The sequence below is a fragment of the Coregonus lavaretus genome, assembly GCF_964263955.1.
Source record: "Coregonus lavaretus genome assembly, chromosome: 8".
Lineage (NCBI taxonomy): Eukaryota > Metazoa > Chordata > Actinopteri > Salmoniformes > Salmonidae > Coregonus > Coregonus lavaretus.
The window spans coordinates 59232648-59254905 of record NC_139995.1 but is presented as its reverse complement, the minus strand read 5'-3'; the positions used below and the strand labels follow the sequence as shown (position 1 = coordinate 59254905).

General features: G+C 42.6%; 1 protein-coding gene across 1 annotated transcript in view; it reads left to right on the top strand.

Annotated features, from left to right (window-relative positions):
• The first annotated feature begins 8218 nt into the window (after positions 1 to 8218).
• iars1 (isoleucyl-tRNA synthetase 1) overlaps positions 8219 to 22258 on the top strand; it is a 128127-nt gene continuing 114087 nt past the window's right edge. Inside the window, exons 1-5 of the mRNA XM_084167701.1 lie at positions 8219 to 8288; positions 8911 to 9034; positions 9494 to 9650; positions 17698 to 17817; positions 19396 to 19478. Of these exons, the coding sequence (XP_084023827.1) occupies positions 8916 to 9034; positions 9494 to 9650; positions 17698 to 17817; positions 19396 to 19478 (479 nt within the window). The 5' untranslated portion in view covers positions 8219 to 8288; positions 8911 to 8915. The remainder of the gene's footprint in view (positions 8289 to 8910; positions 9035 to 9493; positions 9651 to 17697; positions 17818 to 19395; positions 19479 to 22258) is intronic.

Sequence of the window (22258 nt, the reverse complement as noted above, 5' to 3'; positions counted from 1 at the left end):
GTGGGGGGGCAGTGCAAATAGTCCGGGTAGCCATGATTAGCTGTTCAGGAGTCTTATGGCTTGGGGGTAGAAGCTGTTGAGAAGTCTTTTGGACCTAGACATGGCACTCCGGTACCGCTTGCCGTGCGGTAGCAGAGAGAACAGTCTATGACTAGGGTGGCTGGAGTCTTTGACAATTTTGAGGGCCTTCCTCTGACACCGCCTGGTATAGAGGTCTTGGATGGCAGGGAGCTTTGCCCCAGTGATGTACTGGGCCGTACGCACTACCCTCTGTAGTGCCTTGCGGTCAGAGGCCAAGCAGTTGCCATACCAGGCGGTGATGCAACCAGTCAGGATGCTCTCGATGGTGCAGCTGTAGAATTTTTTGAGGATCTGAGGACCCATGCCAAATTTTTTTTGTCTCCTGAGGGGGAATAGGCTTTGTCGTGCCCTCTTCACGACTGTCTTGGTGTGTTTGGACCATGATAGTTCTTTGGTGATGTGGACACCAAGGAACTTGAAGCTCTCAACCTGTTCCACTACAGCCCCGTCGATGAGAATGGGGGCGTGCTCAGTCCTCTTTTTTTTCCTGTAGTCCACAATCATCTCCTTTGTCTTGGTCACGTTGAGGGAGAGGTTGTTGTCCTGGCACCACACGGCCAGATCTCTGACCTCCTCCCTATAGGCTGTCTCATCGTTGTCGGTGATCAGGCCTACCACTGTTGTGTCGTCGGCAAACTTAATGATGGTGTTGGAGTCGTGCCTGGCCATGCAGTCATGGGTGAACAGAGAGTACAGGAGGGGACTGAGCACGCACCCCTGAGGGGCCCCCGTGTTGAGGATCAGTGTGGCAGATGTGTTGTTACCTACCCTTACCACCTGGGGGCGGCCCGTCAGGAAGTCCAGGATCCAGTTGCAGAGGGAGGTGTTTAGTCCCAGGATCCTTAGCTTAGTGATGAGCTTAGAGGGCACTATGGTGTTGAATGCTGAGCTGTAGTCAATGAATAGCATTCTCACGTAGGTGTTCCTCTTGTCCAGGTGGGAAAGGGCAGTGTGGAGTGCGATAGAGATTGCATCATCTGTGGATCTGTTGGGGCGGTATGCAAATTGGAGTGGGTCTAGGGTTTCTGGGATTATGCTGTTGATGTGAGCCATGACCAGTCTTTCAAAGCACTTCATGGCTACAGACGTCAGTGCTACGGGTCGGTAGTCATTTAGGCAGGTTATCTTAGAGTTCTTGGGCACGGGGACTATGGTGGTCTGCTTGAAACATGTTGGTATTACAGACTCAGTCAGGGACATGTTGAAAATGTCAGTGAAGACACTTGCCAGTTGGTCAGCACATGCTCGGAGTACACGTCCTGGTAATCCGTCTGGCCCTGCGGCCTTGTGAATGTTGACCTGCTTAAAAGTCTTACTCACATCGGCTACGGAGAGCGTGATCACATAGTCGTCCGGAACAGCTGGTGCTCTCATGCATGCTTCAGTGTTGCTTGCCTCGAAGCGAGCATAGAAGTGGTTTAGCTCGTCTGGTAGGCTTGTGTCACTGGGCAGCTCGCGGCTGTGCTTCCCTTTGTAGTCTGTAATAGTTTTCAAGCCCTGCCACATCCGACGAGCGTCAGAGCCAGTGTAGTATGATTCAATCTTAGACCTGTATTGACTCTTTGCCTGTTTGATGGTTCGTCGGAGGTCATAGCGGGATTTCTTATAAGCGTCCGGGTTAGAGTCCCGTTCCTTGAAAGCGGCAGCTCTACCCTTTAGCTCAGTGCGGATGTTTCCTGTAATCCATGGCTTCTGGTTGGGGTGTGTACGTACGGTCACTGTGGGGACGACATCATCGATGCACTTATTGATGAAGCCAGTGACTGATGTGGTGTACTCCTCAATGCTGTCTGAAGAATCCCGGAACATGTTCCAGTCTGTGCTAGCAAAACAGTCCTGTAGCTTAGCATCTGCGTCATCTGACCACTTTTTTATTAGCCGAATCACTGGTGCTTCCTGCTTCAGTTTTTGCTTATAAGCAGGAATCAGGAGGATAGAGTTATGGTCAGATTTGCCAAATGGAGGGCGAGGGAGAGCTTTGTATGCGTCTCTGTGTGTGGAGTAAAGGTGGTCTAGAGTTTTTTCCCCTCTGGTTGCACATTTAACATGCTGGTAGAAATGAGGTAGAACGGATTTAAGTTTCCCTGCATTAAAGTCCCCGGCTACTAGGAGCGCTGCATCTGGATGAGCGTTTTCCTGTTGATTAATGGCCTTGTACAACTCATTCAGTGCAATCTTAATGCCAGCATTGGTTTGTGGTGGTAAATAGACAGCTATGAAAAATATAGATGAAAACTCTCTTGGTAAATAGTGTGGTCTACAGCTTATCATAAGATACTCTACCTCAGGCGAGCAAAACCTTGAGACTTCCTTAGTATTTGATTTTGTGCACCAGCTGTTGTTTACAAATATACACAGACCGCCACCCCTTGTCTTACCAGAGTCTGCAGTTCTGTCCTGTCGATGTAGCGTATAGCCCGCTAGCTGAATGTTGTCATTGTTGTCGTTCAGCCACGACTCCGTGAAACATAAGATATTACAGTTTTTAATGTCCCGTTGGTAGGATAACCGTAATCTTAAATCGTCAATGTTATTCTCAAAAGATTGAACGTTGGCTAATAGGATTGATGGGAGAGGCAGTTTACTCGTTCGCCGTCGGATCCTTACAAGGCACCCGGATCTGCGTCCACGATATCTCCGTCTCTTCCTCACGCGAATGACGGGGATCTGGGCCTTGTCGGGTGTCTGTATGATATCCTTCGCGAACGCCTCGTTGAAGAAAAAGTCTTCATCCAATTCGAGGTGAGTAATCGCTGTCCTGATATCCAGAAGCTCTCTTTGGTTATAAGAGACGATGGCAGAAACATTATGTACAAAATAAATTACAAATAACGCGGAAAAACACACATAATAGTACAATTGGTTAGAGGGCTGTAAAACGGCAGCCATCTTCTTCCGGCGCTGTATATACATATGAGATGAGTAGTGCAAGATATGTAAACATTATTAAAGTGACTAGTGTTCCATTTCTTAAAGTGGCCAGTGATTTCAATATGCAGCAGCAGACTCTAATGTGCTAGTGATGGCTATTTAACAGTCTGATGGCCTTGAGATAGAAGCTGTTTTTCCATTCTCTCTATCCCAGCTTTGATGCACCTGTACTGACCTCGCCTTCTGGATGATAGCGAGGTGAACAGGCAGTGGCTCGGGTGGTTGATGTCCTTGATGCTCCTTTTGACCTTCCTGTGACATCGGGTGCTGTATGTGTCTTGGAGGGAGGGTAGTTTGCCCCCGGTAATGCGATCGGCAGACCGCACCACCATCTGGAGAGCCCTGCGGTTGCGGGCGGTGCAGTTGCCGTACCAGGCGGTGATACAGCCCGACAGGATGCTCTCAATTGCGCATCTGTAAAAGTTTGTGAGGGTTTTAGGTGCCAAGCCAAATGTCTTCAGCCTCCTGAGGTTGAAGAGGCGCTGTTGCGCCTTCTTCACCACACTGTCTGAGTGGCAACAAAAACCAAGCCATGAGGTCGAAGGAATTTTCCGTAGAGCGCTGAGACAGGAATGTGTCGAGGCACAGATCTGGGGAAGGCTACCAAAACATTTCTGCAGCATTGAAGGTCCCCAAGATCAGAGTGGCCTCCATCATTCTTAAATGGAAGAAGTTTGGAACCACCAAGACTCTTCCTAGAGCTGGCCGCCCGGCCAAACTGAGCAATAGGGAGAGAAGGGCCTTGGTCAGGGAGGTGACCAAGAACCTGATGGTCAGTCTGACAGAGCTCCAGAGTTCCTCTGTGGAGATGGCAGAACCTTCTAGAAGGACAAAAACATCTCTGCAGCACTCCACCAATCAGGCCTTTATGGTAGAGTGGCCAGACGGAAGCCACTCCTCAGTAAAAGGCACATGACCGCACGCTCTGAATTTGCCAAAAGGCACCTAAAGGATTTTCAGATCATGAGAAACAATATTTTCTGGTCTGATGAAACCAAGATTGCACTTTTTGGCCTGAATGCCAAGTGTCACGTCTGGAGGAAACCAGGCCCCGCTCATCACCTGGCCAATACGATCCTTACGGTGAAGCATGGTGGCGGCAGCAGCATCATGCTGTGGGGATGTTTTTCAGTGGCAGGGACTGGGAGACTAGTCAGGATCGAGGGAAAGATGAATGAAGCAAAGTACAGAGAGATCCTTGATGAAAAAAAAATGTATGCACTCACTAACTGTAAAGTCGCTCTGGATAAGAGCGTCTGCTAAATGACTAAAATGTAAATGTAAAAACCTGCTCCAGAGTGCTCAGGACATCAGACTGGGGCGAAGGTTGACCTTCCAACAGAACCCGATCAAACATTTCTGGAGAGACCTGAAAATAGCTGTGCAGCGACGCTCCCCATCCAATTTGACAGAGCTTGAGAGGAACTGCAGAGAAGAATTGGAGAAACTCCCCAAATACAGATGTGCCAAGCTTGTAGCGTCATACCCTAGAAGACTCGAGGCTGTAATCGCTGCCAAAGGTGCTTCAACAAAGTACTGAGTAAAGGGTCTGAATACTTGTAAATGTAAATTTGATTTTTCCATTTATTTATTTAGAATACATTTGCAAATATTTCAATAAACCTGTTTTTGCCATGTCATTATTGGGTATTTGGGATAGATTGATGAGGGGGGGGGAAACAATTTCATCAATTTTACAATAAGGCTAAACTTAACAAAGTGGGAAAAGTGAAGGGGTTTGAATACTTTCTAAATGCTCTGTACTTCCATGCATTTTTTTTTCAACTGGTTCCGGGGGACCTTCAGACGGGTCTTGGGAGGCCTGTGGGTGCCCTAGATCAAAACAACCAACATGTTAGTGAGAGTCTCACCTTTACCTTTTACAGGGGACAGAGTTTCACCTTTACACCTTCTCCTTTACAGGGGATATACTGTGTGACTATTACAGGGTCAGAACCTGTTCTCTCTGTTCTCTCTCTCTGTTCTCTCTCTCTGTATCTCTCTCTGTTCTCTCTCTCTGTATCTCTCTCTGTTCTCTCTCTCTGTATCTCTCTCTGTTCTCTCTCTCTGTATCTCTCTCTGTTCTCTCTCTCTGTATCTCTCTCTGTATCTCTCTCTGTCTCTCTCTCTCTCTCTCTGTATCTCTCTCTGTTCTCTCTCTCTGTATCTCTCTCTGTATCTCTCTCTGTCTCTCTCTCTCTCTGTATCTCTCTCTGTATCTCTCTCTGTCTCTCTCTCTCTCTGTATCTCTCTCTGTTCTCTCAATTCAATGTAAGGGTGTTATTGGCATGGGAAACGTATGTTAACATTGCCAAAGCAAAGTGAAGTAGATAGTAAACAAAAGTGAAATGAACAATAAATAGTAACAGTAAACATTACTCAGAAGTTCCAAAAGAATAAAGACATTTCAAATGTCTCGCTCTCTCACTCTCTGTATCTCTCACTCTCTCTCTGTATGGGAAAATGAATGGAGTTTTAATAGGTTTTAGATAAACGCCGAAAATAAGGTCTGTGGTAAACACAGGCTTAGGCGATCTAATACATTTTGTTTTATGAGTTAACGTCACTTGTGAATTTGGAAGAATTAATGCAATTTAAAAAAGCACATGAAGGCTTCATAATTCATAAAGGTCATGTTAACTGGCTGATATTATCTCATAGAACAAAACGTGTACGTTCTCCTAAGCCAGTGTTAACCTCAGACCTTAATTTCGGCGTTTATCCCAAAACCCTATTCTTTCCCCATTGATTTTTTGCCATAGGAATAGCTGATCGAACCAGAGGTAACTCATTTCAGACTACAAGCTGGGGAGTTAGTGAGTTAGGGATTTTTATAACTAACCCAAGATAGACCAGAGCCTGTCATTTCCATTGGGAGCCAATGAATCATAGTGGGCAGAACAAGCACGAGCTATTGAGATCCAATTGGCGCGTTCTAGCATCTATTTGCATATTTCCGTTAGGGAACGCCTACTCTGTGAAGTGCGTGTGTACATTAACTCAATTCGCCCTTGCACTCCTAAACAACGCAATTTTTTTGAAACTTTGGCAAAGGGTAAAGTCTACAAACGCAGTCCATTCTGTTTGTTACAGATTCTCGTTTTAGAAACAGAAAAACTGAATGGAGTTCAAATGTTTAATCGATGAGAAAATGTGCAGAATGTCGTCCAGGAATCCATCTGGCTCCATCTTCTCCCACTGCCTGCCTCCGGGCTTCCTCTCATCACCATATTAGGTAGTGAGTGGAAATGCCAACCGGATGCTTCACATTTATACATCCGGTGAAATATCTGGCTCATTGTTCTATCTATGTCTATAGCCTCCCGTAGTTTGAGCTACTTGAGTACTGCAGGCTGCCATTAGCAACTAAATTATCCTTCTTCTGGGTGCGATTTTAAAATAATCGGTTCAAGGTCATCTGATGTTGGAAGCAATTATTGGTACAATGACACCTTGCTCACACCTACAGTGTTATTGTGCAAAATGGTACGCAGCATCATCTGGATATGATTGCAGCAAAAGTTCAACCATAGATTTTTATAACTAATCGAAGATGGACCACAGCCTGTCGTTTCCGATGGGAACAAATGAGTCATAGTGGGCAGAACAAGCAAGGAGGTGGGCAGAGCCAAGCACAAGCTAGCGAGATCCTATTGGCGCGTTCTAGCAAATATTTGCATGTTTCTGTTAGGGAACGCCTACTCTGTGAAGTGTGTGTGTGTGCAATACCTAAATTCGCCTTTGCACTCCTTCTAAACAACGCGATTTAGTCCACTCCGCTCATAACAGATTCTAGTTTTAAGAACAGGAAATTAAATCCATTATAAAAAAATTGAAAGAATATGGCCCCACAACAAACCTGCCAAGAGAGGGCCGCCCACCAAAACTCATGGACCAGGTAAGGAGGGCATTAATCAGAGAGGCAACAAAGAGACCAAAGATAACCCTGAAGGAGCTGCAAAGCTCCACAGCGGAGATTGGAGTATCTGTCCATAGGACCACTATAAGCCGTATACTCCACAGAGCTTGGCTTTACGGAAGAGTGGCCAGAAAAAAGCCATTGCTTAAAGAAAAAAATAAGCAAACACGTTTGGTGTTCGCCAAAAGCCATGTGGGAGACTCCCCAAACATATGGAAGAAGGTACTCTGGTCAGATTAGACTAAAATTGAGCTTTTTGGCCATCAAGGAAAACGCTATGTCTTGCGCAAACCCAACACCTCTCATCACCCCGAGAACACCATCCCCACAGTGAAGCATGGTGGTGGCAGCATCATGCTGTGGGGATGTTTTTCATCGGCAGGGACTGGGAAACTGGTCAGAATTGAAGGAATGATGGATGGCGCTAAATTCAGGGAAATTCTTGAGGGAAACCTGTTTCAGTCTTCCAGAGATTTGAGACTGGGACGGAGGTTCACCTTCCAGCAGGACAATGACCCTAAGCATACTGCTAAAGCAACACTCGAGTGGTTTAAGGGGAAACATTTAAATGTCTTGGAATGGCCTAGTCAAAGCCCAGACCTCAATCCAATTGAGAATCTGTGGTATGACTTAAAGATTGCTTTACACCAGCGGAACCCATCCAACTTGAAGGAGCTGGAGCAGTTTTGCCTTGAAGAATGGGAAAAAATCTAGATGTGCCAAGCTTATAGAGACATACCCAAGAGACTTGCAGCTGTAATTGCTGCAAAAGGTGGCTCTACAAAGTATTGACATTGCATCTTCAAAGTGGTAGGCATGTTGTGTAAATCAAAAAAAACAACCCCCCCAAATATCCATTTTAATTCCAGGTTGTAAGGCAACAAAATAGGAAAAATGCCAAGGGGGGTGAATACTTTCGCAAGCCACTGTGTGTTTCAGTAAGATTGGATTTTTGGCATCAACAGTACTGCAGGGATGGAACGTAAGTCACAGACAATAGAGGTTGTGGTGGCAGCTGCAGAGAGGTATTTGGGTGTGCGAGATCAGAAGAGTTACAGGGTGTGTTAAGTGGTTGTGTCCCATACTTTCAGGCTGTTGGCCTGAAGCAGGAATACATTTTATTTTTATTTTTTAAAGCAAAGTATAAGGGAGTTATACTCCAGTCTAGTAGGTGGCGGTAATGCAACATTTATAAACCTCATCAAAGAAGAAGAAGAAGAAAACACATGTCGGTGTGTTCGAGGCGTGGTTGTAATCTGTAATGCAACATTTCCGCTTCCGCTCATGCTTTACCTCTGATTGCATCAGTTCCCTGTCATCAGTTCATCTGAGTTGGTAGCCGGGGAAAGAATACGATGTGAGTTTACTTGAATGGGAATTTAAATATTGTTATGTTGAACTGTTGTAGAATTAAACTATACTGACATACCGTTGATGCAATATGCGTCCATATGAATGCTAACTTGCGGCTACAGTGCGAAGAAGTCGAAAGTACTTAGCAAGTTAGCCGGATAAGCTAACCAGCCCACTTGCATGTGCACAGCAAGGATACGTCGTTACTAGCATGCATTGAATCATCCTTTATAACTAGATTTATCCAACATCGATACTAGCCAGGTATAAACCCAGTTAACTGAATTAGCTAACATGCATATGAAACCAGCTAACGTTACCGAACGGAAAATTGCTGCTTGTTAGCTAACGTTACGTTTGTTAGGAATTTATATAATGTTGAACTGTTGTCTAACGTCATCATTGGTTGATGAATACAGCAAGTGTAACTGAGCTTGTTTTGTACCTGCACCTTTTTCCACCCCACAAACCCACACTGATAGTCAAAGTGAAGTACGACTACAAAGCTTGAACTAGCTAACTGTCCTGCGAGGTTTGTGTTTCAGTCAGCATGGTTGAGCCAGTTGCTGAATCCATTCACTTTCTCTCCAATAGTCAACTAACTATGATGTGTTTCTATCACCCAGTGATCATGGTGGAGCCTGTTCCTGAATCCATCCACTTCCCTTCAGAGGAGGAGAGGATCCTGCAGCTGTGGAAGGACAAGGACTGCTTCCAGGAGTGTCTCAAACAGTCCAAGAACAGGCCCAAGTAAACATAAGGACCATGCCATCTTTGCCATGTGTGCTTGCGTGGTGGGAAGCAGTGTGTGTTGATCTGGGTGTCCTGGCTAGGACAATGCCATGGCAGGCAGTGTGTGTCAGAGTCGAGTCATTCATTAACATTTACATTTTAGTCATTTAGCAGACGCTCTTATCCAGAGCGACTTACAGGAGCAATTAGGGTTAAGTGCCTTGCTTAAGGGCACATCGACAGATTCCTGACTGTCAAACAGTAACAGATAGTTTCCAAATTGAAGGTTAATTATTGTAGACAGAATTCCTCTACCCATCGTTTAGTCAAAGATTAAGCTTATTCACGTAAAGTCTGTCACATGCAGAATAGTAGTGCAGTGATCAGACAACACAACACTTAGCCCGATATGCATGTACACAACAACAAAAAAAGATGAATCCGTTGTTTATGAATGATGTGTGAACTCTTCTCCAGGTACACGTTCTATGACGGGCCTCCGTTCGCCACAGGTCTCCCCCACTACGGTCACATCCTGGCAGGGACCATCAAAGACATCGTGACCCGCTTCGCCCACCAGAGCGGCTTCCACGTGGACCGCCGGTTCGGCTGGGACTGTCACGGCCTGCCTGTGGTAAGAATGTCTTAAATAATAATAATAATGTGATGAATAATGTCTTTGGGATAATGTACTTGTAGCTAGGGCTGTGACGGTAATTGAATAACCGTGTAACGGACGGTTATAGATGAATACTTTCATGGAAATAAGATAACCATCAAAAACCGTTGAAATAGCCCTATATTCATTTTAGGATAATTTTTTTATTAACTTTATTTTCATGTAGATAAACTTGACCTAATAGCTGGAGTGTTTACTAATGATTTGTAAGCAACAACAAAAAACATCTAACTTAGTCAATTTAACGTTCTACATCTCCTCTGTCCAACTGTCCTTTGACGCTCCAGCAGCGAATCCCTGATGATGCACGGGGGGGTGTAGAATGCTGTGGTACTAGAGACATTTATTTGTTGTTTTTATTGCTTGCTAGTAAATAAATTAATCGGTTTTCCTTTTTTAAAAAGGTTGGATGTGTCTGGCTATTCATTAATTATTCAACAGCAGTGGACAGGGTTGTTCTGGGCTCTGAGGCCTGTAATGATGTAATGTTGTTGTCAAATGGACAATGGGCCAGTCCTCGCCAACCCGGCATGGTATAATTTGTTATGGGATCTTTTCTTAATGTATAGACTAATCAATGGTGATCAGGCCCGTTCCTGGTCGATATGCTGCGTATTGACGCCCTCCTATCCCCATAGAATAGCAGTCCAGGCTATACAGTGTCGGCCCGCAATACACTTTTAATGAATGCCCATGTGGTAGTCTACCGTTTGTAAAACAGGCAATTTACCGTTAATCCCTGTCATTTGCTTACATTAATTTATCTTAATGCATGTATTAATTACAGTAATTTACCCGTTCTCGGAGTGGAAATGTTGTTTGCAGAGTTCAAAACCTGCTACGTTTGTGAGTAGGGCTGTGGCGGTCCTGAAATTTTGTCAGCCGGTGATTGTCAAGCAAGTAACTGCCGTTCTGACGGTAATTGACCCTTAATTAACATAAACACATTTAGCATCTCCTGGCTTCCCGCATAGCCAACAAGCCACTGATGCAGACCTTTGGAACATCTACATTTTATACTGAACAAAAATATAAATGCCATATGCAACAATTTCAACGATTTTACTGAGTTAAAGTTCATATAAAGAAATCAGTCAATTGAAATAAATAAATTAGTGTCACGTTCGCTAATAGACGGGACGGACCAAGGCGCAGCGTGATATGCGTACATGTTTATTAAATATTGACCACAACGACAAAATAACAAATGAAACGAAACGTGAAGTCCAAGGCAACACAACGTACCTTACACGGAACAAGATCCCACAACTAACTAGTGCCAATAGGCTGCCTAAGTATGGTCCCCAATCAGAGACAACGAGCGACAGCTGCCTCTGATTGGGAACCACACCGGCCAACATAGAAATAGACATACTAGAATATACACCATAGAAATATACAACATAGAATATACACACCCTGACTCAACAAATAAACGTCCCCTGAGTCAGGGCGTGACAATTAGGCCCTAATCTATTGATTTCACATGACTGTGCAGGGGCACTGCTATGAGAGGGCATAGGCCCACCCACTTGGAGCCAGGCCCACCCACTGGGGAGCTGATCAAGCCAATCAGAATCATTTTTTTCCCCACAAAATGAGTTTATTACAGACAGAAATACTCCTCAATTTTATCAGCTGTCCAGGTGGCTGGTCTCAGATGATACAGCAGGGGAAGAAGCCCGGGTGTGGAGGTGCAGGCGTGGTTACAGGTGGTGTGCGGTTGTGAGGCCTGTTGGACGTACTGTCAAATTTTCTACAACGACGTTGGAGGCGGCTTATGGTAGAGAAATTAACATTACATTCTCTGGCAACAGCTCTGGTGGACATTCCTGTAGTCAGCATGCCAATTGCACGCTTGCTCAACTTGAGACATCAGTGGCATTGTGTTGTGTGACAAAACTGTACATATCAGAGTGGCCTTTTACTGTGCACCTGTTTAATGATCACGCTGTTTAATCAGCTTGTTGATATGCCACACCTGTCAGGTGGATGGATTATCTTCGCAAAGGAGAAATGCTCACTAACAGGGATGTGCACAAAATTTGAGAGAAATAAGCTTTTTGTGCGTATGGAACATTTCTGGGATCTTTTATTTCAGCTCATGAAACATGGGACCAACACTTTACATGTCGCGTTTATTTTGTTCACTATAAAAAGTCTAAATCCATTTAATATAGCCTATACCATCACAATAAATCCATTAATTGAAGTCCGGGCTCTGGCTGGGCCACTCAAGGACATTCAGAGACTTGTCCCGAAGCCACTTCTGCGTTGTCTTGGCTGTGTGCTTAGGGTCGTTGTCCTGTTGGAAGGTGAACTTTTGCCCCAGTCTGAGGTCCTGAGTGCTCTGGAGCAGGTTTTCATCAAGGATCTCTCTGTACTTTGCTCCATTCATCTTTCCCTCGATCCTGACTAGTCTCCCAGTCCCTGCCGCTGAAAAACATCCCCACAGCATGATGCTGCCACCACCATGCTTCACCGTAGGGATGGTGCCAGGTTTCCTCCAGACGTGACACTTGGCATTCAGGCTAAAGAGTTCAATCTTGGTTTCATCAGACCAGAGAATCTTGTTTTTCACGTTCTGCGAGTCCTTTAGGTGCCTTTTGACAAACTCCAAGCGGGCTGTCATGTGCCTTTTACTGAGGAGTGGCTTCCGTCTGGCCACTCTACCATAAAGGCCTGATTGGTGGAGTGCTGCAGAGATGGTTGTCCTTCTGGAAGGTTCTCCCATCTCCACAGAGGAACTCTAGAGCTCTGTCAGAGTGACCATCACCTACCTGACCAAGACCCTTCTCCCCCAATTGCTCAGTTTGGCCGGGCAGCCAGCTCTAGGAAGAGTCTTGGTGGTTCCAAACTTCTTCCATTTAAGAATGATGGAGGCCGCTGTGTTCTTGGGGACCTTCAATGCTGCAGAAATGTTGGTACCCTTCCCCAGATCTGTGCCTCGACACAATCCTGTCTCGGAGCTCTACGGACAATTCCTTTGACCTCATGGCTTGGTTTTTGCTCTGACATGCACTGTCAACTGTGGGACCTTATATATACACGTATGTGCCTTTTCAAATCATGTCCAATCAATTGAATTTACCACAGGTGAACTCCAAGTTGTAGAAACATCTCAGGGATGGTAATTGGAAACAGGATGCACCTGAGCTCAATTTCGAGTCTCATAGCAAAGGGTCTGAATACTTACGTAATTAAGGTATTTCTGATTTTGGGGTATTGTGTCTAGATTGCTGAGGATTTTTATATATTTAATCCATTTTAGAATAAGGCTGTAACGTGACAAAATGTGGAAAAAGTCAAGGGGTCTGAATACTTTCCGAAGGCATTGTATATGCTTAATTTAGTTATTTATGCAACTTTAGTTGTGATACAAATGTCGGACTATATGTTTTGATTTTAAAAAAATTCTAAGGCTACATGATGCGACTAATGATGATTTGAAAAAAGCCCCATGCGCGCTGCTTTGTTTTTTTGCGAAGACTGACACATTTACTGAGTCTCATTCACAATTTGACAAGCACTTGATAATGCTTCGAATTTCCAGGCGGCATCCCCCTAGTGTGTCCGTAATATTGAAGATGTTAGAAGAACTGTCCACATTTACTTTTCGTCAGCCAACAAGATGAGTAGGCTTAACGAACAGCAAAAGCACTAGCCTATGTCAATCTACTATCCCTCATAGTACAAAAGTTGACCTATTCTATTCTGTGAGATAAATACATATTCCAAACATAGTCTGGGACAGTTGTGGAATGCGAAAGATCCCAAATTAAAACATCCACTCTCATCAAAAAACATTTTAAACGCAATGAGGCTGACGCAACAGATCAGAACGTTTTAGCTTAAAATGTTGATAAACTATTAGGCTATTTCTTCACATTATAAGCACAGCAATGCGCACACGGCAGTAGGCAATAAGTGGGAATGTTCCAAAATGCAATCAGTTAGCGGGAAAAAAGCATTCTCAAAAGTGACCGCAAATCCGATTTAGGCATGTAATGCTTTATTATAAAGGTGCATAAAAAAAAATCATATTCCCCAAACTTGAAACTCACGCACTTCTTATGTATGCCAGGTTCTACACCCCTTGTAAAGCGGATTAATGTGCTTAATTTTAAGAAGTTATTTGGCCACTTTAGTTGTGATACAAACCTTATCAAAACATATAGGCCTATGGGCTAGGCTACATGAAGTGTGGGACTATGATTTGAAACAGTCACAAAAAAAGCCATGCGCTGTTTCTTGCCTTACTGCACAGGCTGGGCATCATTCACAAGTGAGAGGCTAATATTGTCACCCGTCAGACTATTCTTGATTTTAAAGTTGTCTTTACATATACTAAATAATATATGTGTGAAATTAGTTTTGATTTAGAATGGACCATTATCACACAGGGGCAGAGGGAGAAAAAAAATACGTCATCTATGCACTTAAATAGCGAATGGACTACGCTTCCCGCGGTTAATTTTTCTTCATTCTTTTTAATAGAGGCCATCAACTCTGTTGTCTCCCGCTACTCCACAGGCTATAGAAATGTTGCGCAACAGGAGCTCCCATGAAGTGTTTGATTTAGATATTCGATGACGCGTGGTCCTCTGTAGCTCAGCTGGTTAGAGCACGGCGCTTGTAACGCCAAGGTAGTGGGTTCGATCCCCGGGACCACCCGTACACAAAATAAATGTATACACGCATGACTGTAAGTCGCTTTGGATAAAAGCGTCTGCTAAATGGCATATTATTATTATTATTATGATGTCAGAGTGATTAGAGGGACAATAGAGTGCTGAGTACCAGGCAGTTAGCAAGTTTGGTAGGCTACTAATGACCAGCAGCAGCATCAGAGCTTGGAGAAGCCTAGTTACCATGACTACACGGGCACAGTAACAGCCCTAGATACGGGCACAGTAACAGCCCTAGATACGGGCACAGTAACAGCCCTAGATACGGGCACAGTAACAGCCCTAGATACGGGCACAGTAACAGCCCTAGATACGGGCACAGTAACAGCCCTAGATACGGGCACAGTAACAGCCCTAGATACGGGCACAGGAACAGCCCTAGATACGGGCACAGTAACAGCCCTAGATACGGGCACAGTAACAGCCCTAGATACGGGCACAGGAACAGCCCTAGATACGGGCACAGTAACAGCCCTAGATACGGGCACAGGAACAGCCCTAGATACGGGCACAGTAACAGCCCTAGTTGTGAGAGGAACGTTTTTTTGGTTGAGTTCATACCGTTTACGCGCTCCATCTGAGCAGTGAGCATGTGTCTGGTTTCTCTGTCCTGCTAATGAGAACGGGGCGCGCTCCATCTGAGCAGTGAGCATGTGTCTGGTTTCTCTGTCCTGCTAATGAGAACGGGGCGCGCTCACCTGAGCATAAAGTACCTGGCCTGCTTCTCCAAATGTCTTAGAGAGAGGCTTCTGTCATTTTTTCTTCACTTCACAGTATCATTACTATTATTATTACTATTATTATTGCTATTATTATTATTATTATTTATTATTATCATTACTATTATTATAATCATTTATCATTATTATTACTATTATCATTACTATTATTATTATTATCATTATTATATTATTATCATTATTATTATCATTATCATTATCATTATTATTATTATTATTAGATCAAAATGTATTATTGGGCCTCCCGAGTGGCGCAGCGGTCTAAGGCACTGATCAGTGCTAGAGGCGTCACTACAGATCCGGGTTCGATCCCGGGAGACCCATGAAGTGGCCCAGCGTTGTCCGGGTTAGGGGAGGGTTTGGCCGGCTGGGATGTCCTTGTCCCATCGCGCTCTAGCGACTCCTTGTGGCGGCCGGGCGCATGCACGCTGACACGGTTCGGCAGTCGTACGGCGTTTCCTCCGCTACATTGGTGCGGCTGGCTTCCGGGTTAAGCGAGCCGTGTGACAAGAAGCAGTGCGGCTTGGCGGGGTCGTGTTTCGGAGGACGCACGGCTCTCGATCTTCGCCTCTCCCGAGTCCGTACGGGAGTTGCAGCAATGGGACAAGACTGTAACTACCAATTGGGGAGAAAAGGGGGTAAAAAATACCATTAAATTTTTTAAAATATATATAGTATTTGAAAAATCTTTCCAACACACTCCCCCTCGATAATCAGCGTCTCTTATAAAAAGGCTATGGACAGGTTGCATTTATTTGTTTCTATTTTAATGATTGTCAATTTCATACTACAGTTGTCCCATTAACTCTTTACTTGTTAATTCATTATCTTGTCGCCTACTTTCACAAAGCCTAAGGTAGGCCTAGGTTTTTTTTATACGTTTTAAGAAAATGATAAATATTTGCTCTTGTGTTTGACATACGCTGGTGGCTATATAGATGGGTGTTTATTATATATTTTTATATATATATATATATATATATATATATATATCTTTTTTACAGGGGTGTGTGTGTGTGAGTTCGCTGATTCTCTCTATATGTCCATTCAGAAAGTTTCCTTAGTAGCCTGTCTGGACCCCGTCTCTTTAATAAGAATCAAACGCTCCTGTCATGATTTAATCTGGTAGAAGGATAATTTTCACCAGCATTGGCTACATTATTTCTCTCATTACGCCATCGTATGACCGCAGCAGCAGGGTTTGTGACGTTATGCGAGTATTTTAGGGAAAAGTGGGAGAAAGCTGATCCGACTTCGTTTACATGGTTTTGTGCGTCGAAGTAGGATCTGTATTTAAAAAACAAAAAACAAATTGATATGCAGAAAAGCCAACAGACAAGGTTGGCAGATCTTTATTTTGACTCTTAATTTGTTGATATTAATATTTAGAAGTAATAACCTAATAATTAAATGCCATGATAATATTGACGTGTAATGGCTTGTTTTTAAGTACGGTAGGTTTTTATTAAGACGCATATCCATGGAAACAAGTGTACTAACAGAATGGTGACCCCGCCCCCCTCAACGGTTATGTCTGTGACCGTGTACATTGGCCTGGCCAAGACGTCACAGTCCTACTTGTAGCAGAGGGAGAGTTGCTGTCCGTTCCGCACACTGAAAAATACAGTGGCTTGCGAAAGTATTCACCCCCCCTTGGCATTTTTCCTATTTTGTTGCCTTACAACCTGGAATTAAAATTGATTTTCTTGGGGGTTTGTATCATTTGATTTACACAACATGACTACCACTTTGACGATGGCAAATATTTTTTTGGCCGAAACAAACAAGAAATAAGACAAAAAAACTGAACTTGAGCGTGCATAACTATTCACCCCCCCAGTCAATACTTTGTAGAGCCACCTTTTGCAGCAATTACAGCTGTAAGTCTCTTCGGGTATGTCTCTATAAGCTTGGCACATCTAGATTTTTGCCCATTCTTCAAGGCAAAACTGCTCCAGCTCCCTCTAAATTAAGCATATAGGAGGACCTTTGACTAGGCCATTCCAAGACAGTTTTTTTGTCTTATTTCTTGTTTGATTCTGAATTGGATTGAGGTCTGGGCTTTGACTAGGCCATTCCAAGACATTTAAATGTTTCCCCTTTGGGTGATTTTGAGTAGTGTGCAGTTCCTACTGTTACTGCGAACGGAAAATTAGTGTTTTCTTATTTGGTAGTCCTTCCCCTTTTCACTGAGTATTCTTCAGTTTCCTGCTGAACATGAGCTGATGGGATGTTTCCAGTGCTGTTTCTCCGTGTGGTTGATGGGATGTTTCTCTGTGTGGTTGATGGGATGTTTCTCTGTGTGGTTGATGGGATGTTTCCAGTGCTGTTTCTCTGTGTGGTTGATGGGATGTTTCCAGTGCTGTTTCTCTGTGTGGTTGATGGGATGTTTCCAGTGCTGTTTCTCTGTGTGGTTGATGGGATGTTTCCAGTGCTGTTTCTCTGTGTGGTTGATGGGATGTTTCCAGTGCTGTTTCTCCGTGTGGTTGATGGGATGTTTCCAGTGCTGTTTCTCTGTGTGGTTGATGGGATGTTTCTCTGTGTGATTGATGGGATGTTTCTCTGCCATTACAGGAGTATGAGATTGATAAGACCCTGGGTATCAAGGGACCGGACGATGTGGCCAAGATGGGGATTGCTGAGTACAACAGGCAATGCAGGATGATCGTCATGAGATACGCTAACGAATGGGAGGTGAGTTAATGATTATACAAACACTATCTATATGGCTGGTTCACTATGTAATTAGACTATATATGGCTGGTTCACTATGTAATTAGACTATATATGGCTGGTTCACTATGTAATTAGACGAATTATGTCTTTATATAATTATATATGGCTGGTTCACTATGTAATTAGACTAATTATGTCTGTATATAATTATATATGGCTGGTTCACTATGTAATTAGACTAATTATGTCTGTATATAATTATATATGGCTGGTTCACTATGTAATTAGACTATAATTATATATGGCTGGTTCACTATGTAATTAGACTATAATTATATATGGCTGGTTCACTATGTAATTAGACTATAATTATATATGGCTGGTTCACTATGTAATTAGACTATAATTATATATGGCTGGTTCACTATGTAATTAGACTATAATTATATATGGCTGGTTCACTATGTAATTAGACTATAATTATATATGGCTGGTTCACTATGTAATTAGACTATAATTATATATGGCTGGTTCACTATGTAATTAGACTAATTATGTCTTTATATAATTATATATGGCTGGTTCACAATGTAATTAGACTATAATTATATATGGCTGGTACACTATGTAATTAGACTATAATTATGTCTGTATATAATTATATATGGCTGGTACACTATGTAATTAGACTAATTATGTCTTTATATAATTATATATGGCTGGTTCACTATGTAATTAGACTAATTATGTCTTTATATAATTATATATGGCTGGTTCACTATGTAATTAGACTATAATTATATATGGCTGGTACACTATGTAATTAGACTATAATTATATATGGCTGGTTCACTATGTAATTAGACTATAATTATGTCTGTATATAATTATATATGGCTGGTACACTATGTAATTAGACTATAATTATATATGGCTGGTTCACTATGTAATTAGATAATAATGTCTGTATATAATTATATATGGCTGGTACACTATGTAATTAGACTATAATTATATATGGCTGGTTCACTATGTAATTAGATAATAATGTCTGTATATAATTATATATGGCTGGTACACTATGTAATTAGACTATAATTATGGCTGTATATAATTATATATGGCTGGTTCACTATGTAATTAGACTAATTATGTCTTTATATAATTATATATGGCTGGTTCACTATGTAATTAGACTATAATTATGTCTGTATATAATTATATATGGCTGGTACACTATGTAATTAGACTATAATTATGGCTGTATATAATTATATGTGGCTGGTACACTATGTAATTAGACTATAATTATGTCTGTATATAATTATATATGGCTGGTACACTATGTAATTACAATTGAATCCTGATTATTTGCATTTGCCATATTCCTCAAGTGTTCAAAAACTGTATTCCACAATAGTTTTTCAGTCCCAATAGTTACTCTCTTTTTGATTGCTGCTGATACCGTTCTGCTCCGGTTTAGTGCACGCTGTCATGACAGTCTGTCCAAGGTGCTGTATTTAGTCATTTGTATTTTAGAAACACACTGGATCTATTCAAGAAAAAAAATAAAAGGTATTTCTGTATATCCACCAGAACTCTGTAACCAGGATGGGACGGTGGATTGACTTCAAGAACGACTACAAGACTCTGTACCCCTGGTTCATGGAGACTGTCTGGTGAGTTGTCTGAATTTTGTTGTTAGAGAATGTAATATAATATATGCCATTTACAAGACGCTTTTATCCAAAGCGACTTAGTCATGCGTGTAATCAAACCCACTATCCTGGCGTTGCAAGCGCCATGCTTTAAAAATGGGTGGACAAACTACAGACTGCGAGCCCATGCAATCCAGGAAATTATTATTAGAAAATAAACACTCCAGGTCACTGTTGAACTTCTAAAACTAGATAGAAAGTATGTAGAAATTATAATATATATTTTTCAACTAACTGCACTTTTTCTGGCTGGCAAATTGATTTTGACAAACATCCCCCAAAGAAATCTGTGCGGCCCTCCGTTGAATTTTGAAATCCCGATGTGGCCCTCGATCCAAAAAGGTTTGGCCACACCTGCTCTACAAACTGAGCTACAGAGCACAACATTTGTCCCTGGTTTGTTTTAGATAATGTCCTTGCACACTGCATTGTGCCTTCAGAAAGTATTCATACCCCTTGACTTATTCCACATTTTGTTGTGTTACAGCCTGAATTCAAAATGGATTCAATATATTTTTCTCTCTCACCCATCTACACACAATACCCAATAATGACAAAGTGAAAACATGTTTTTAGAAATTTTAGCTAATTGATTGAAAATGAAATACAGAAATACCTCATTTACATTCACATTCACATCCCTGAGTCATCCCTGGGCTCCCGAGTGGCGCAGCGGTCTAAGACACAGCATCTCAGTGCTTGAGGTGTCACTACAGACCGAGTGGCGCGGCGGTCTAAGACACTGCATCTCAGTGCTTGAGGTGTCACTACAGACCGAGTGGCGCGGCGGTCTAAGACACTGCATCTCAGTGCTTGAGGTGTCACTACAGACCCCCTGGTTCGATTCCAGGCTGTATCACAACCGGCCATGATCGGGAGTCCCATAGGGCGACGCACAATTGGCCCAGCGCCGTGTCCGGGTTTGGCTGGTGTAGGCCGTCATTGGAAATAAGAATTTGTTCTTAACTGACTTGCCTAGTTAAATTAAGGTTAAAAAAAAATAAAAAATAAAAAATTACTTTGTAGAATCACCTTTTGGCAGTGATTACAGCTGTAAGTCTTTCTGAGTAAGTCTCTTAAGAGCTTTGCACACCTGGATTGTACTACATTTGCCATTTTTTAAATTTATTTTTTACAAATTCTTCAAGCTCTGTCAAATTGGTTGGTGATTATTGCTAGACAACCATTTTCAGGCCTTGCAATAGATTTAAGTCAAAACTGTAAGTCGGCCCCTCAGGAACATTCACTGTCTTCTTGGTGAGCAACTCCAGTGTAGATTTGGCTTTGTGTTTTAGGTTATTGTCCTGCTGAAAGGTGAATTCATCTCCCAGTGTCTGGTGGAAAGCAGACTGAACCAGGTTCTTCTAGGATTTTGCCTGTGCTTTGTTCCATTCCATTTATTTTTTATCCTGAAAAATGTCCCCAGTCCTTAACGATTACAAGCATACCCATAACATGATGCAGCCACCACTATTCTTGAAACTATGGAGAGTGGTACTCAGTAATGTGTTGTATTGGATTTGCCCCAAACGTAACACTTTGTATTCAGGACAAAAAGTTAATTGCTTTGCCACATTTTTTTGCAGTATTCTGTACAGGCTTCCCTGTTTTCACTCTGTCAATTAGGTTAGTATTGTGGAGTAAATACAATGTTGTTGATCCTAGGGCTGTGGCGGTCACAACATTTAATCAGCCGGTGATTGTCAAGCAAATAACAGCCGGTCTCGCGGTAATTGACCGTTAATTAACAAACACATTTAGCATCTCCTGGCTTCCACACATAGCCACTGATGCAGACCTTTGGAACATCTGCAAGTCTAATAAACCCATGTAATATAGCCTACACCTTCACAATAAATCCATTATTTATTTTAGACAGGTCTAAAGAAACGTGAAGAAAATGTAGTCTATTTCAGAAGAACAGAATAGCATACTCTGAGTTGTCCTTATGTTAGGTCCTGATCTGGCTATGCCATATGGCTGTGGGCTACACTGGTTCATTTAGCAGACAAGATTTTGCTTAGAATTCCATGGCATTATTTTATAGTATGAAGAATACAATTGAACAAAGCTGAATAAAATATAAAGGATATTTTCTCCAAAAGATTTGAGGGAGTGCGCACATGCGGCTATTCTGTGTTGAGCGGTTAACAAAGAAACAGGTCCTCCTATATGCTTAATTTAGAGTTATTTATGTAACTTTAGTTGTGATACAAACGTTGGGCTATATGTTTAGATTTTTAATACATTCTAAGACTGCATGATGAGACAAATTATGATTTGAAAAAGTTGCATGAAAGGCATGAGCTCTGCTTTGTTTTTTGCGCAGGCTGTACACACTTCATCAGTCTCTCATTCACTATTTGACAAGCACTTGATAATGCCTCAAATTTCCCGGCGGCATCCCCTTTGTGTGGCCGTAATGCCCCCTAAGAAAATCCATGCCTTTTGCGGCCAGTGGCCGTTGTGCCCTTGGGCTGAATATAATTTTCATTCCCTTCTCCCTGCCTGTGCCGAAGCACCTCTCACTCACATGGCTCTCCGTCACGTGATCGGGTCTTTTCTCACAGGCTACAAGTGAAGAGCGACACATCGGGGACACAACTGCGCCCGTCCTTATCCAATTCTGAGGTGCATATTGAAGATATTGGAACTGTCCACATTTACTTTTTGTCAGCCAACTAGATGAGTCGGCCTACCGAACAGCAAAAAGCACAATCCTATGTCAATCTACTGTCCCC